The sequence below is a fragment of the Apteryx rowi genome, unplaced genomic scaffold, assembly GCF_003343035.1.
Source record: "Apteryx rowi isolate R43461 unplaced genomic scaffold, aptRow1 scaffold_36, whole genome shotgun sequence".
NCBI classification, from domain to species: Eukaryota; Metazoa; Chordata; class Aves; order Apterygiformes; family Apterygidae; genus Apteryx; species Apteryx rowi.
In genome coordinates this window covers 796640-814434 of record NW_020450085.1, presented here as the reverse complement: position 1 = coordinate 814434, position 17795 = coordinate 796640, and the positions used below count along the sequence as shown (strand labels likewise).

General features: G+C 37.8%; 1 protein-coding gene across 1 annotated transcript in view; it reads right to left on the bottom strand.

Moving 5' to 3' along the window:
* Positions 1–17795, bottom strand: part of CLSTN2 (calsyntenin 2) — a 238843-nt gene that overhangs the window by 19722 nt on the left and 201326 nt on the right. Inside the window, exon 9 of the mRNA XM_026073079.1 lies at positions 10171–10333. Coding sequence (XP_025928864.1) covers positions 10171–10333 — 163 coding nt within the window. The remainder of the gene's footprint in view (positions 1–10170; positions 10334–17795) is intronic.

Sequence of the window (17795 nt, the reverse complement as noted above, 5' to 3'; positions counted from 1 at the left end):
CTTACTTCCACTTCCAAAGTTTGGCAGATACAGATGGATGGATGTTGGCTTTTTGGCATTAACTCAATCCTCATAATGGGGAGATGGTGTCAACAGACTGTGGGAGGCAGCCAGAGGAACTGTCAGCATACATAATTTTTCATTATAATGCTGCTAACTGCTTAGTCATTGTCAAAGTGGTTTTTATCATATTCCTGAGTTGCTGAAGTGTTCTATTCTGGTTCAGGTCTTTTCTGCCTTGAACTGTATCAGTGGAGAACAAGCAGGCCAGCTCATCCACTAGAGACACTGGGGTCCATCCCACCAGAACTTTACCCAGGGTCACCTTGGTAAAGTCCTTCTGAGTTATTTTCCTTTTCATGAACACTGGTGGAGGAGAATGGGGATGGCACACACTAGCACCAAACATACAGAAGAGGAAGTGTCCCGCCCTGGCCTGCTGGGATCCTCACATTATAGTGGCCACTTAGGTTATGGTTCAGATTAAGAGACAGCTGATTCATAAACTAGGTGTGAGGTTCAGAAGGGGCTGCCAAAGTAAAGTGAGGGCTGCTACAATTATCTGGGGCCACTAGTATCTAGTATCAGCCTAGGGGGAGGGTTAAGCAGGGGCAGCTCCCACACTAGGGACAGTGGGTGCCATCCCCATGAAAACTTTATAACTGACTACTTCTGACTCTTATTTCCCTGCTGTGCCATTCACAGATGGTGCCTGTGCTTGCTCCAAGCCCAGCACCACAGCACACTGGAACAGGAAGTACACATCAGAGGAAGAAGTACACACCAGGAAAGGATGTATGCTGCACCTGCACAACAGCCCTCAGCGGGGACTGATGAAGCTGCCAATGATAGCAAGACTTTAAAATATCACAGTACTTGGCATATTCCTAGACAGTCACAAGCAGTTACAATTGGTGTCTGGAATTTCAAACACAACAGACCAAGCGTAAAATTAATCTACTTAATTTTAAATAAGTAGGTTGCAGATGCCTGTCCAAGTTATGGGCAAGTAAATTGAGATGACTGCCTTATGTGGAGAAAAACAAACGCTTCTAGAATACACTTCACCTTGTCCTTAACATCTGAAATACATCAGATGAGTCACAATGTGGGGAGGCTAAGGACTGTCATCCAGCAAACACTTCCTGATCCCAACCATCAGGAAGTTCTGTTATGCACGATACTGGGGAGTCTAGGGGAAACTGAAGATTCTCAGGGTCTTCATGGGGTTACAGTTCATTCATTATTGGAGCAGATGGCTATTTTCATGGAGCTTTTTTTTTTTTAATTTCACTTTGGGTTGAAGTGTGACAGAAGTTGATTATCATTGAATTTTACAATTGTGGTGTTTTGATGTCAGAGATGTAAAGGGCTATTTGCATTAACTTACCAATCTCCAAAGCACAGTCATGCATTTTTGTCAAAACAACTGACTTTACTGATCTCACAGATCTTCTTTTAGGCCTTTCTTCCCTAGCCTAATAATGAACATAAAGTAATTATCAGGGCAACCTAAGCACAATGAGGTTTTCAACAGAAATGATGAATCAAGAGGATTTCCAACTGAGATGTGATTCTTTTGAGACATTATAGACTCTGGTTATACTGACCTAGATAATTAAGGAATGACCAATTTATTTGGGATCTGAACAAAAATACTCAGGTGAATTCGGGACCTGCTGCAGGACTTTCCGGCTCTGAAACTCACAGAATTTTCCCCCTCCCTTTATTAGGCCAGTTTAGGGAACTGAGTTTAATTCCCTGGCAAGTCGATTGGCTGTTAAACAGGAGAAACCTAACATAGACTTCAGGAGGAGTCCCAATTAGAGAGTTTTTATACTCCCAGAGCTTTCCCACACAAAACAGTTAGTACTTCTTGTATCATTCAGCCCAGAAACTTACTCAGCAAGCATGGCACTACTTCAGTCTGCCCCTGCTCTTGGTAGTCATCTTAACCTGAYGACCTCACAAGCTTCAGGCTTTAAAGCATTATCTAAAATAGGATAAGTACTGACAACACTAAGGGCTACCTGCTCTTAAGTGTGCCTATGCTAATCTATCTCTGTGCAGTAGTTCCATAGATCAAAAGTTTGGTATAAACTTAAGATAATCTCTCATGATTAAACCAGTGTATTTTTGTTATTCCTAGGGGGCCTGGACAAAATGCTGACAATCAAGGAAAAAAGCCACAATTCTGTATTTCTCAGAGCAGATCACAGTCCAAGCTATGTTAATGCTGCACATGAAATTGTTACGCTATAATCCTGTTCCCCAAATAACATCCCTGCGCTGTTGCATATTCCCCAGTACAGAAATATAATTTAATAAGGGACATGTACCTACGCTGAATTAGTGACAGATTTGAATGCAAATTCATCTCTCCCAGAAAACACCTTCCTAAACTAACTTTCCTACATATGTTTGTATTTCTGCTATAGCCAAAATTCCAGCAAAGATCTGTGAAGTGCATTGAATTCTACTGCATCTTCTTTTTGATGAGAAAAGGGTCAACAGAGAGAGAATACTGATGCACTTTTAGACACATCAGTATACAGACAGTCAGGGTCACATTCTGTTGAAATCTGTCTAGGTGTCTTGCATTAATTTGTTTGCTTGGCCTACTCCACTGAGACCTCAGGTTGGTGCAGCCTGCATCAACCCCCAAGGCATCATCCACTGGGTGTTAGGATGCATAGATCAGGAATGCAAAGTATGGGGGCTTTGTATCTGTTGAAAGTCCTAATTTCTGGGGGAAATCCAAGGTTGACTGATACAGGTTGCTGCTGCACCCTGTTTATTTGGCCCTCAGTGATCTGATCTCTCTCCAGCTACACAGCTCTTAATGTAATCCTGTTGCCTTGAATGATAAGTGGGTTCTGTGACTGCAACTCAGTGACTGACATGTCAGAGASAGTGCTTAGAAAATATGGTTATTCCACATAAAGACTGTAACAGTTTGGTCCCCAGTCTAGATTAGGGAGAGAGCAAAATGATAGAAGAACACAAAAGAAAAATGGAATAGGAAACAGAAATTACTTAGAAATCAGAAATTAGAGTAACTTTTTACTGTATTCATGATAACACAGTTTGCTTGTTGACAGGCTTCTCCTAAAGAACTTCCCCTGTACAATGTGGCCTGCATAAATTAATTGCATAGTGAAGCTCCAGGACACTACTGGAAATAATGACTTACAGTCATGGTAAGCCACAGTATGACCTTGTGACAGTAATTAACTTGTGTCACTACTGTCCTGACAGGACTTTGGGAATGATGCATAAAGAAACAATCCATTCTGGGGGGGAGGAGGGAGGTGGAACTCAAGACCTTTTCAGAGAAACCTGGAGGAAGTCTGTTCGTAGTCTATAGTACATAAGATGATGAGACTACCAAATCAGGTAACTTGCTCCCTATTTCTGGCTGCCTTTTTGCCACAGAAAGAATCATTAGCAGCCTAAGGATCAGCGTGAGAACCTATAAACCTTGGTATAATGGAAGAAATTTCTCACTCTGTAAGAAGGTCCACTGGCCTCAGATAAACTGAATGAAAAATAATGATCTCACTCAGAGGAGAACTTACGAGGGCAAGCTGCTGGAAAGTGCAGCTCCAGGATAAGCTAACCTTATTTGTTTGTATTGCTTAGGAGAATGAAACAGGATTGCAAAAGCTAAAAGGGGGAATGAGAATGATTTGCTGGTTAAAAGGTGAAGAGTGGGAATCAGGAAGTCTGATTCTATTCTTGTTCTGATGCAGATTTTTGAAGGTGACCTGAGGAAAATCACCTACCCTCTCAATGCTGCACTTTATACAAATAACATGAGGATAATTATATTTTCCTGCTGTAGAACTGTGTTACCTCTTTATAGTTTGGAAAGCACTTGAGGATCTTTAGCTGGAAGACCTTATATAAGGGCAAAGTGCTATTTTTTATTTTTACAGTAGAAGAGGTTCATATGGACATATGGACAGTGCTTCTCAGCTATGGAAAGTAAATTCTGATGGCCAGATTCACAATCAATTAAATAAAAGCAGTGCCTCTAAAAACTCCATCTAATACTTGTGCCACAGTGTCAGCCCCCAACCATTTGTCCCAGCAGTAACAGTAGTCATGGGTTTAGCCACTCTGAAGGACTCATCAGCCACAAGACATGGTGCAGTAACATAGCACAAGCAGTGGAACTAAATTCCTGTTTTAAAATGACAACAAAGCCCCCTAAATCTTCACCCAACTCTACTTTAAAAAAGGAAAAAAAACCAACAACCCCACATGTAGTTTGCTATACCTTTAATACATTAGTGGGTAATAAAGCTGTATTATTGTTACTGATGCTAAATATTTTTTATATCATCTTCCTCTGTATACCACACATTATAGTGCATATAGACTCTATTTGGAAAGGCCAGCAATTTCACATGCATCAAGTTAAATTTGGTTGTATGATTTTTATGTTCTTACAATTGGATAAGAATTTTTATGCAGACCTTGGTATGTTTTGAGGCTCAAATGGTTTATTTGTCTGAAAGTCTGAAGATGTTATAAATTCATTATTGTTTAGATATTATATATATAGCGAGAGAGAGGTTAAGTGAAGAAACAACAACTACCAACCATATGTTTTGAAAATTCTAGAGTGTATTTCCTGAAGTGCTGTAATCTGCCTTTCTGAGGCACCCTGAAATGAGACTGGCAGCTGAGCCTTGAGGGGCTTTCCACTCTCCAGAAGAGCCATGTCTGCCTCGCRCATCCATTCAGGGAGCTAGTATGAGAAGCAGAGCTGGGTTCAGAGACAGTGCCAGGGTCACGCTTCCCTCATGTTCTCTTTGGTGTCTCTTCTGTCTTTGGAAGCACACCTTTGAGAAGAGAGTAATTTTGCCTCAAGATTTCTTTTATCATTAAAGACAGAATAGCACTGTGGACCTGAGTAACCCCAAGTACATCAAAACCACACCTTTGACAATCATCTGAGAGACCACTGATCTGAGCAAAAAAGGCCTTTTAACAAAGCTACAGTTGAATCAACTCCTCAACCATAAGTATCTGCAGAGAAAACTGCTGAACTTCACCAGGATACACAAAGGCTTAACTTAAGGAATTGCTGTACCAGCACTACAAACGGTCATCCCCACACTCAGTTCATCAGGAGTCCAGTTTGCTTAGCTTTGTGGTCAGTATTACCTTTTTCCAGGCCTCGTGTCATTGAAGACAGCTAAGAAGTAAGTTAATATTTGCCATGCATGAAGACTGGCACACTTGGACATTTAGCTGCAACAGGTTAAGTAGTTACTACCTTCGGGTCACATGTACTTTGTATTAAATGGAGTGAGAACACAAAAAGCCTAGCCTAAAAATAATGCTTTAGCTCCCATGCCTGCATAAGCTAACATCTCCCTCCCGGTATAGCAGTATTAAACATGAACTGCACAAAATAAAAAACAGTGAGATCTATGCTAGAGGTTGTGATAGGACACTAAATCAGCCAAAGCTTGGAGGTATCTCTGCCTAGAACTTCCCTATAATTAGCTCCCTAAAAAAACAAAAAACAAGGGCTTTTAAATAAAAAATGGCAGACTATACCAGAGTAACAACCAGAACATCTACTTTTAATGGTAGACTATACAAGCAGAACATCTACTTTTAAATAGAAGAAAAAAAAAATTCAAAGTGAGTATGTCAAAACAAAATGCAAAAAGGTTTTTATACAACTTGCCTCATACCCACTATGTCCCTAAAGCTGCCAGCCTCCAGGCTTCATTTCAGGTAACTCAAGTGACTTGCTCGGTTGCAGTAAACTTTACCCAGTCCCCGATGGACCCTGGGAAGGTTCTCTTCTATCACCTTTAAAGCCTCTCTGTCTGCTCTTTCCAGCAGTTTTCACTCTCTGCTTGTGCTCCAGGCTGCCACCTACACACTGTGACTATAAATTCCTCTGTTTACAGTACCTTCTTGTCCACCAGATCATTCTCTGCTCCTCAGGAAAAGACTGATTTCCTTCTTTTCAGAAGAGTCCCAGCAGCCAACTCACATTATTTTAAGAAATATCGCATGATATACTGAACAAACAAATCAGGCGTGCTTTTTACACTGGTAAGGCAAGGGTAAATACCTAGGCGAGACATGCCCATTACGCCTGGATTGCTGATGTCAGGGAAAAAAAAGCAATTGTGGGGTTACATGGGTAATACATTTATTACTGTTTCCCCCTCATTCAGGGCAACCTAAACCAAGGATAGGACATTGGTCCTGCAGACAGGACACTGGACATGTCATTCGCTAAAGTTTAAATTTATCATATAAGCCTGAGAGATTGCATATTTAGTTCATTTCTGTGTTAGATTCAAGAAGAGAACAGCACCAAACTTTAGCTGTTCTTGTATTTCACTTGAACAGCTGAAGGTAGAAATAAAAACCCACCTAACTTTCATAATGGATGTTAAGACTATTAAATACAGAAAAGAGTTATTCTGGAATTGAAATATTAATAACAGGAAATACTCATCTCAAAAGAACAGAATTTTCTTTCTGGGCTTGAGACTCCTGCATGACATAACTGTGAGAAAGACAGGAAGGAGGAGCGTGCACGACACTAGCTACGTAACCGCAGGACGAGTCCCAGGGTATGCTGATGAAAATACCAGGGCTGAGAGCACCACGTGCCTCGTAACCTGGAGGATTCTCAGACTCCTAGAGAAACAGCAGAACATTTCCCAATTTCCGGATCAGAACTCAAAATTGTCACGTGTGACATGTTAAATCCTTTACAGCAGTAGCAGATATTCCTGCTGGTGCTAACAGAGTAAATTACAATTCTTTTTCTCCTTGATTTTTTCACTGTGCCCTCCAAATACACTCTCCTCCCTCTCCACCAGTTCTTAAGCTGCCACACAGTCATGATGAATTTTACTTTTTGCTGTAAGCAAATCAGAACTCTTATGGTAAGAAAAAGGACTGCTGGACTGTTGCTTTTTATGGTTCATTTAGTTGTCTGAACTTAGATTATTTTTCAAATAAATTGATAAAAGGTCACTGTGGACTCAATACTGTAAAAAGGCTTAGTAAAGACAGAAAAGAAATCTTGGTCTTTTTGAGGGAAGTGGTTAGAGCTTGCGTTTTTGTTCTGCCAGCGTTTTGATGAAGAGGAAAGGAAAGATTCTGACCATCAGGTTATACCACTGGAAAATACATTGCTTGGCTAGTAAAACATCAAATAATCTGTGCAAAGCAGAGCTAGAAGTTTCTTATATCCATTCTCTGCCTTGACAAGGACTCCCGTGAATGGCTTATTGCACCACAAGCACCAGAATCACAGCATACTGTTACTTGAATAAATCACAGACTGTTCTGAAGCAGTTTGCTAATGCTTTGAAAATGCAAAGCTTTAGAACTATTCTTACTGACAGAAGTGGATTATCCTTAACAGAACCAGTTAACTGTTCACTGAAACCATTTACAGTCAAAATAGTTATTCAATATACTTATTCCTTTCTTGAAATATATGGCTTTTGAAAATTAATATTTTGAACAAAATATGTTGGTTTTATATATTGAGTAATTGCACTTCAACAACTTGATATAGGAAGTGYTGAATATTATTAACAAAGTGACTTTCCATTCTGTTTTTTAAAATAATTTAAAGTGATCAAAACAAACATTTTGAACTTATCAAAAGATAAGCTTTACCAAAAACAGTATCCTGAAATCTTGTTTCATGTAAACATTAAAATTTCACCTTTTGGCCTGATTCACGCTATTTTAGCAAAATCTTTAGCACAGTATTTTAGCCGAATCAAAAATGTTTCTATCTTTGACCAGCTCCAACTCTCACTCTATTACAGTAGCAATAACATCATCTTGCAGTAAATATTGACAGCAACGATAGTTAACATTTTAGTAGTTTAAATCAGCTGCTTCACCAGACAAAAAGAACCTCCACTTGCTAATCATTCCTTAAGCTATCAAATTGTTCAAGGCAAAGCTAAAAATGTCTGAAAACAAGTAGCAAATTTATATTTGTTTAAAAGTCTAAATAAATACTATGATAGTCTGTGATCTAAGTTTATTGTGAGCCCATATCAGAAGGTTTACCTTAATTCTTTCTCCTACCAACAATTTGCGACAAAGAGACAAAGATGAGAAGGAAACAAGATCATCCTTATTGCTGTATGTTGCTGCCTTGGAGGTAGATGAAAGCCACGGATTTAGCAGTGCAGAGAAACTGGCACAGCGTTTGCTTATACAGTACCTATTCTACGAATGAAATTAATTCTCTGCAGTTCTCAAAACTTGGCACCTGCATGATGATTACATGAGCTTTTGGGGGGAACTGAAGTGTTTTCCCACCGACATGCAAAATATTAGAAAAAACTCTAAAGATTGGTATTAGTRATAAAAACACAATATATGAAGGAAAGAAGTGAAGGGACAAAAGCAATAAAAACGATTCAGAAAAATATTTTATGTATACCTGTGCAGAAGAACCTGGAAGTACACATTAAATAAGGGAATAAAGTTTCTTCATCAAGGCTACTGAGAAATACTGATGACTTTTCAGAAGGCAATACTCAGCGAGTCCCTAAAGCATTTTCTCACGTCTGGAAAGAACTGGATTTACTCTGTTCACAAATGGTATCTGCCTCTGTTAACTCTGGAACTTGGATTTAAAAACAGTACACTAAAACTATATAAGAAAAAAAAAAGATCAAACTAAAAGAAACCTCATGTAAATTGAATTGGTATCTGTCAACTATTTGTACTAGTAAACCATTGGTTAAACTGAAGTTCTGGTTTCTGAAGAGTTTGATATGCATTTTACTATGTATTTTAGCTAAAAAAAAAAAGTAAGATTGCTTAGAATCTTAGCACCTTAGAATAAAATTAAATTTATTCTGTTAGATAGCTAACATTAATGAAAAGTTCCAATATAAAACAGATAATCATATAAAGATGGAAAGCCTGCACATGCAAATACCAATTAGACAAGGGTCAGTGTACAAATGTACAGGATTTGGGTCATGCTGATTAGTTAACTATCATAATATTCATCTGACTGATCAATACTGAAACATCAAATCTTGTTTTTAGGACTAATGTGGCCTTATTCTGCATTTTTCCATCAAAGTAAAGATTGGATCTCTACCCCAAGGAATTTATAAGCTAACAGCTGCATTTGCAACTAATAGTAATTACACTAAATAGCTCTGACACACATAAGGTGTCCAAATTTTGTGGACAACATATTGTAAATGATCACCGATCAAAGTGGCAAACAAGGACACAAGAAGACAGGAAGTGAGCCAACATTAAAGAGTGGGGAAGAAACATAATCTGTTACAAAGCATTTTTTCCTAATTGTCCAGTTTACTTCACATTTTGTTACTGTCTAATGTAAAAACAGAACACAGTACACAAATAGAAGGTTAACATGGAAGGATAACAAGGAGAACTTTACAAAACCAATTGAGCAGAAARGGATGACAGCTTCCGATGCAAGGCAGAGAACAGAAAATGAAACAGAGTACCAGTGGTGTAAGGACCACRCAAAGGAATGAGGAGAGAGGAGAATTATAAAGGGCAGAGAACAGAAAAAGCTGTTATTTAAGCACAGTCCCATACAAGTACRGTGTTGAGGATGTGAATTCTGGTTTTACTCTCACTTTTAAGTCTGTTCTATACCAGGGTGTATCAATTAAACTAATGGAATTACTGGTGACGTACATCCAATGTGAAGAGAGCAGGAACAAGCCATGGGTAGTGAAAGCAGTGACAGAAATTTGATGCAGAAACTGAAAGACAGACACAGCTGGAGTCGCAGGAGGAGCTTTTTAGAGCAGTATTTAGATAGCTTGCTTAAAGTTGGAGACCAAGGGAGGCAGTTAAAATAGTGAAGACAAAAGATAAAGAAGATAATCTTTCTTATTTAATATGCAAACTGGATTCAACACTTCTTTAGATGACGGAAGCATGAGGCTTGCTAATATCCCATCAGTTTTACCCTCRGACTTGACTTCCTTCAGGCTCAGACCCTGGATTTACTTCCAATTTTATACCATCAACTTTTAATTAATTAATTAATATCAGTAATTAAATTACTAATATGCAAACAATGAAACAAATAAAATCCTTTTTGGATTGAATTTCAGAATGTCTATAGCTTATCTGCTGTCAGAATATTACCTTGCCAACAAGCACCAACTGTTAGCTGCATGGCTATGTGTGAAGGGTGAATAGGCCAATCGTTGGTCACAAGGTAAGGTTCATACGTTGTTCCATCCATGTATAAGGTCACAACGGGAAACTCAACGTTGACGACATAGTAATGCCACTCTTTATCACAAATCTGAAAGAGAGAATGCAAGAGAAAAAGATTAGCATTTTTTGTCTGGTGACTGATTTTTATAACCCATACTTTTTTTTAATTGTTTGTTTCCAAATTCCACTAATGGAAAAAAATAACATTACYGCAGTTTCTACATACATCTGTGAACACACATGTATCTATCACTGTCAGAATCATTATGTGTGTTAATTAACGCAAAAAGCCAAAGTTATATTTTTGCAGTAATTGCTTAGAGAAACGTCTTGTTACTAAAATTAGTAAAAGTGTAAAACAGCGATTATAAATATCTGTGGTATATATACAGAATACATTTGATAACACAAACATCTTAAAGCACACTCTTTGAAAACAAGGCATTTATGAAACAAAAATTGGAAGATTCAGTATTTGGTATTAATTTTTACATTTGTTAATACATCTAATTTGTTTGTCTATAAAGACTTTGGGGAATACAAACCACTATGTAAGGCCTGCATACTGGGGACACTTATTAGGGATCTCCATTAGCTTCAAATTAAGAAAATATAGTGCTCAATGACTAGATTGATTAATTACTATCACTGGTTTGACCCAATTTTCCTTATTAATTTATTGCATTGGCATTTAGAAGGTCCCATTCAATGCATCAGAACCTCCACTCTGCTAGAAGGAGCTCTGTTGTGCTCTGCACATACRTGCAGCAAAAGACGGACTCAGTTCAAGTTGTCTCTGCCTGATGGGGGCAGGAAACCAAAATCCTCTCCATGCTCCATCTTTTAATCTAGAGCTTTTTTCCCCAGCTGTTTTGAAAAATGAGGATCCATACGGTTTCACTGATATACATCAGCTTTGAAAAGCAATGCCCTCAGTTACAACATACTTCCAAGAACAGAGTATCAGTGTGAAACCTCTTATGAATTTCTGAGCTGGACAAACAGGCATTACTGCAACATTGTCAAATTTTGTTTTAGTTCTGAAACATACAGCTAGCTCAGTCAGTTCCTCCAAAGAAAGAAGTCCAGTATGTACATACCAATGCCTGCCTAATTCTTTTTTCCTTTATTATACCTTTCAAATTTAAAAGTTCAAAGGAATAAATCGCAAAAAATTGATAGGAAGGGGGAGTGTTTTTCAAAATAAAGCAACACAATCATGCTACTTTCAATTCTGTACAGATACTTGTTTTTGTGTATTAAGAAACTGAAGTGCTTGATTGCAGATATCCTTGCTGTTTCATAGAGGCAAGCAGAAAAGTAATGATGTTTAAACATAACACTGTCCTTGGCCAGGTTAAGTGCTATCTGCAGCAATATCTGCCCTTTGAAAGCAAAAGCTAATGTTTTGTTCCAGAAGACATTTCAACAAGAACTTAATCACTTCTGCTTCAAAAGGATACATTTATTACTGAAGACATCATAGCTCAACAGCAAGAGATAAATGCAGCAATGGGCTGCTAGAGCCTGCCTTTTGTAAGCAGCAGACAGCACAAATGTTTTCTGAAGGTTAAATGAACTGACACCAAAATTGAAAGTAAATAAATTGGAAGACTGAAAACATTATTGAACAAACAGCAATCACAAATAGTATTATGCAGTCTTCCTTTTCAAGGAAAAGCAGCATGCCAAGTTTCCCAAACTGATCATTAGATTGCGATGCATCATACCCCCATGTGTCAGTCATTTTATATAAAACAAAATGAATGATGTGCCTGAATTTGAGAGACACTGCATGATAAAAACTCCAGAGGTTAATATTTTACATGTTTCAGAGGACTCTCCTGGAGCATTTCTTTTTGCAACTGTAAATTGCATCACTCAGAATGCCCCAAGTACTATTTAATGCAAGTGAGCAATCCTTCTCCCATTTAAATAAAATGAGAGCGCTTTAATGTGGCAAAGACAAATATTGTGGGGCCTCATATATATAAAAAAACATGGTGATGTGCAGCTCATCTGATTAGTCTATTGGCTGAAAAATAGGGCAGTTACATTTTTCCAAAGAAAATGTTTTCTGGAAACACAAGGTTACATAATTGCCACAATTCAATAGTCCAGTAACTACTCTCAAGCGCTTCCAAGAAAAGTGCAGCTGTCCAACCACTGATGTCCACAGTGGATAAAGTACTTATTAACCTTTATTTTTCTGATACATTCTGGAACATTGGTTAGCACAAGTGTACACAGCTTGGCGAAGTGCTCAAAAAATCGCTTGCATGTTTTTCCTTTAACTTCTAAACATATATACATCAAGATTTTTTTCAAGGGAATTTAGGCACCTAAAATGTCAGCTCGGTGCTTACTGAGATTTCAAAAGCACCTGAACTGGTCAGGTTCTTAATTCTCATATGATTTCAATACAGCTTAGGTACTCAGACACACAAATATCCTACCAAACACTATTCTTTAGATACCTGTACAGAGTCTCACTGTAAAAACAAATATTCTAGAAGAATACAAACTCTGGAATTCATTGTAGTCACTCAGCAGCAGGTAGTAATTTGTGCCTGGCCACTTCTCAAGCAACAAAATAATAAAATAAATAATTGTGGAGTGCAATTTGTTATGCCGTTGTTTCAGACACCTTCACCTTGTTAACATATGAAGCCAGTTTTACCCCCGTATGCATTCCACTGTGGCAATGGAATGCAATACAATCACTGCAGTGAAGCCATGAAAATAAAATGATAAAATCTACTAGTTTGTCAAATAAAGAAATTTTAATCATCTAAAGTACAAACTTTATAAAAAAATTATAAACTTATCCTAATGAAATAAAATTACAGATGAGTAAGCTTGGCTTTCAAAGACTGCTGGGTGGCCAGGTTGGTCTAATCACTTTATCATGTCAGTCTGCCTTTAAATATATTAATCAAATCATGGTGATTTAACCTGCTTGGAGACTTAGGGATGCTTCCGGGCCATTACACTGGGCTATGCTTTTATGAAAGAGAAGAAAACAGATACAATATATATTCCTAGAAGCAAGTTTCTCAAGACATGAAAGCCCTTAGCATCTTCTGATGAAGTTAAAGAATGTCAGAGATTTTTCTATTTTATACTGGAATGCTTAGGAATGAACCAAAATCAAAGTACATTGGTCTGCAAAGCACAAGGTCCCAAGAAGCAGACCTCCTTGGTCTGCAAAATGTCTCTTCTTTASGGGTTTGTACACAGAGGTTGGACAAGCCCACATGAGAGGATGCACTTCATAGCTTACAGGGTTTAGCCTTGCTTCCTCAGCTGGGGAGTACTCATGCAAAATGGATCATTCACCTGTTGGGCTGGTTACACAAGGGAACGTGTACTTCAAGGCATGTCCCGGTGCCTCAGTTCAACACCGATGTGCCATGCATATTCACAAACTTCTGACTGGCTTCTTGAAAGTTCCTTAACTTTTTACCAGTAATTCAGCAGACAACTGAGTTTGGCCATGTGTACAGCTGTGTAGGTTCTGTCAGTGCTACTCAGTGTACACTTCGTTTACAAAGCAGATGTTACTTCCGTCTTTCTAGTTGTGTGACCTTAGTCAGGAAGCGTTCACAGAACATTCTCAAACATCCACAAAAAAGCCATGAGGTGCACCAGACTATGACGTACAGCAGCAACACTACCGTCTTCCTCTGGCCGATTTTGGGGAAAAAGAAACATGAAACATGAAAAAAAAAAACTTTCCAAAGTTCTTGAAATACAGACAAGATGTCTCCCTGCTCTGTCTGATCACTTCCTTAGATAACTCCTCCCATGACATATTTAGGAGAGCTTATTTGGACATTGTTTATACATGCATGTTCCACCATGTTTTGCAAAACTGGTTATCATTTGCCATTGATGCTGGCAACATGGATGTTTATGAATCAGATCCTCATTAAAGGATGGCAAACGTATATGGTTTTAAGTCTGCATTCCTGTCATGTAAAGATTAGACGATGTTCCGCATTTATACCAGCTTCGATGAGAAGTAAGAGTCTAGAGAAGACAGTATCTATGCAGCCATTTCAGATCTGCTACTGCTGGCCACTCCGGTGCACAAAGTGGACAGGTACAAATACCGAGGTGTTTGTAACTACGTGACTCTGCCAAATTAGCTTCCAGCTTTTGGACAAGCTATACCTGGGTGGAGGCAAAAAAACTTGTGGGGAGCAAGGCCTCTCTGAAAACTTGCTATCGCCACCTCACAAGATTTTGTCCCTTCCTTTTTGCCACTCTCGCTAACAGAGTGCCAGCTTCCCAAAAGTCTTTTCTTAATTGCCAACTACCAATGGAGCTAGGAGCCAAACAGAACTGCTTTGCAAAACAGATTTTTAAAATTCCTTCTCAGAAATTAACCACTCAAAATTCTAAATTCTCTGTGGAGAAAAATCCAAAATTACTGGTTTTCATCAATCATGATGTTTCAGTGTAAACATACTACATAAATATATAAATAAGACATAAATAAGAAAAAAAATAAATAAAAAGGAAGGGACAAACTAACAATTTAATTTTAAAATATTAAAATGATTTCAATCTAACTGCAGCATTCTTTCTTATGTTTTCTTTCATTGTTATTTTGGTAATATCAGCAGTTTGGTAAACATTTTGAGTTAAGCCAAGCTGTATTCTCTGACAGAATTTTTCAATTTAAGTTTTTGCAAGAGCATGAGAGGAATTTCTCCTCTACAGAACTCCCTCATTCTTATATCCCTCTGATTCATGGCCTTCACGTCAGTCTTTCAGATGTTTTTTTCAGTACCTCTACTTATCTTTCCTCTTACTACTACTTTTAGTATTTTATCTTTTTACCTACAGTATTTAATCTATTATAGCAGCTTAAATATTAACTGATATCAAAAGAACAAAATCAGTACTACGGGAGTTTTCTGATTTTATTCTCCTCCCCTTTTTGTTTTGTTTTTGCTAAAATACGTTGCTAGCAAACTGGTCAGCTCACCGAGATTCAAATTTAAATAGCTGCACTGAATTCTGCTGGGCTGAAGAAGAGACTGCCTGCTGGCAGCGAGCTGCACGCTCAACATGCGCACTAGTAATCATGACGAGTCAGCAGTAGTTCTGAACGATCCCTTGTAAGGAGGCAGATGTACTCTACTTTCAAAGAAGTAATTCAAATCACTCATGTTTACTGTCTATAAAAAATACGCTGGGCTAAAATTTTTAAAATAAGGTGGTTAGTTAGGAAGAGCATAATAGTCATTGCAAGTTATTGGGTTGGTGAGCCCAATCTGAGATCTAGTTTCATTTCTGCCAAGGACTGGAGATGTTTTAAATTGGGAAACACAGACCTCAACTTCTTAAAAGTGGATAAAAGATATACACGGAAATGACAGGTATGTTCAACTCTGCTCCTTTAGCTTTCTTACGGAAAAATTCTAAGTGTGATTTCCATTAATATTTGAATGAATTAATTTACTTTTACAATTGAATTCTTATCAACAGAGGTGACTTAAATTGAAAGCAGAATGTGTACCATTGCATCTTCCTCCTAACCTTACAAAATATAAATCATCCTTCCTGATCCAATGCACAACATCCACTGGCATGTCCGTCCAAGATGTACTGGTCCTCACAGCACAGTAGCTGTTTAAAAGGTCATGGAGCACTTTACTAGCATTGTTTTCTCCATCATAGACAAATTCTGTGCCTTTTCGCTAAGTATTTTCTGCTGTTTGGTAGTATTTCAAGAGTTCAACATTTTATTTAGGCCACTCTATAATCAAGACTATAGTGGAGAAGGCTACTACATTCATTTAAAGCAAAATGGGATCATTAATGGTGGAAGAACCACATTCACATAGGGATTGCAATGCTCAAGCGGCTGCAATGCTAATGCTTACTTCTGCTTTCAGGGAGGTCAGGAGTACACTTGGGATTATAAACTGCATATTTTCATGAAGTAGCACAATAGAAAAGTAACCATGCTAAGCCCTGCTTCTGCATAAAAGCCCTGCTTCTGTACAAAAATATCTTATGCAATGGTTCTGCATATGTCCAGAAAAATGCAGCCTACAGAAGGTGAAAAAAGCACTGGTTCCACTAATAAAGAGTTTCAGTGCATCAGTTCTTCATTAATAAGGGCACTATTACTGTTTTATACGGCAATACTTCCTCTTCACGCGTACGAGTCCTACAGCAACAATACATTTACCTCAAATCCTTTGCATGCTCCTGTACAGAATACGTACAGTGCCTATACATAAATTTTAACAATGGAATAGTTACCCCATTTGCAAGCACGTCTCCATAGAGCTGACTGAAGTTATAACTGTGAAAACTTTGCAAACATGCAGAGACAATTCAGGCTCTGCATTTTTATCTCACTTCACTGGAGAATATAACAAATGCAGGGAATCTCCCTTTGATCTTTTGCTTAAAGGCTTTAGCATTATCCGCTCAGCTACAGCACCCAGATCAAACATTCAGCCCTGTCCTGGAAGTAGCCACCTGCTTTGTAAATCTGTTTCAGAGCATGTCACCCATTACCCTTGTTCAGAACACAGAAGATAATTGGATGGGGACAGAGATATTATTTTGCATTTAAAAAGAAAAAACAATGGTTTTCTTTCAATCTCCAAAATAATCCTTTTTGAAAGAGCTTTGTAAAAATTTAGTAGTTCTGGCATTATTCTTTTACATAGGTGTCATCAAATGAACATTCAAATGTTTCCAATACATTTTGAGAGAAGCAAGATCACATTTTTAGAGAACTCGGCAAAAAGCACAGAGCGTCACCACTGTCCTGCATACAGACAGTGACCCCAAAGGTAGTAGACTTAAAGGTTCTGAAGACAGTTTCATTATACTTTTAATAGGCACTTAAGGACTAATGCCACTCTAAGAAAGAAATCTTGAAAAAGAAATACAAGCTATTAAATTGGAAATGTCTTGGCAGCAGATTTAAAATAAAACCTAAAAAGATACATATATGTGTGTAGGTTTTTTTTAAATGTTGTTACGTATTTAAATAGGCCCAATAAATAWAATGTGTTAAGAACTTTAGGCAGTCAATTTGCTATGTGCAAGTCTGATGAATTTTGCAGGACTGCAATCCAAAAGTGAGCATAAAAAGGTTTTTTCCTGTCCCACTCTCGATTACAGCTGTTGTCTCTGATGAATAGGGAACTTTAAAGAAGTTTTTGAATGAGGTTTTATCTGTTATTTTAGAAACTCATTTAGTATCTTAATTGTTTTCCTATTGTCAATTCTCATCTACAGACTTCTACTATTAAGGCATGTTAGTGGAAAATAGAGGAATGTGCATCTCYGGGTATTGCTTTTGCTATAATTCTTCTCTCTTTATTTCTTCTTATAAATCTTAACCTTAAATTTTAGCAGTGGACCTACCTGAGAAAGCTGATAAGTGATATAGGGAAACAAGTTATGCAGTTGACTTTTATCTCTTTTTCTTATTTTCTTTAAGCACCTTATGATTTCTATATATTTTTAAATTATTCTACCACCACCACCACCATAAACAAAAGACACATTGA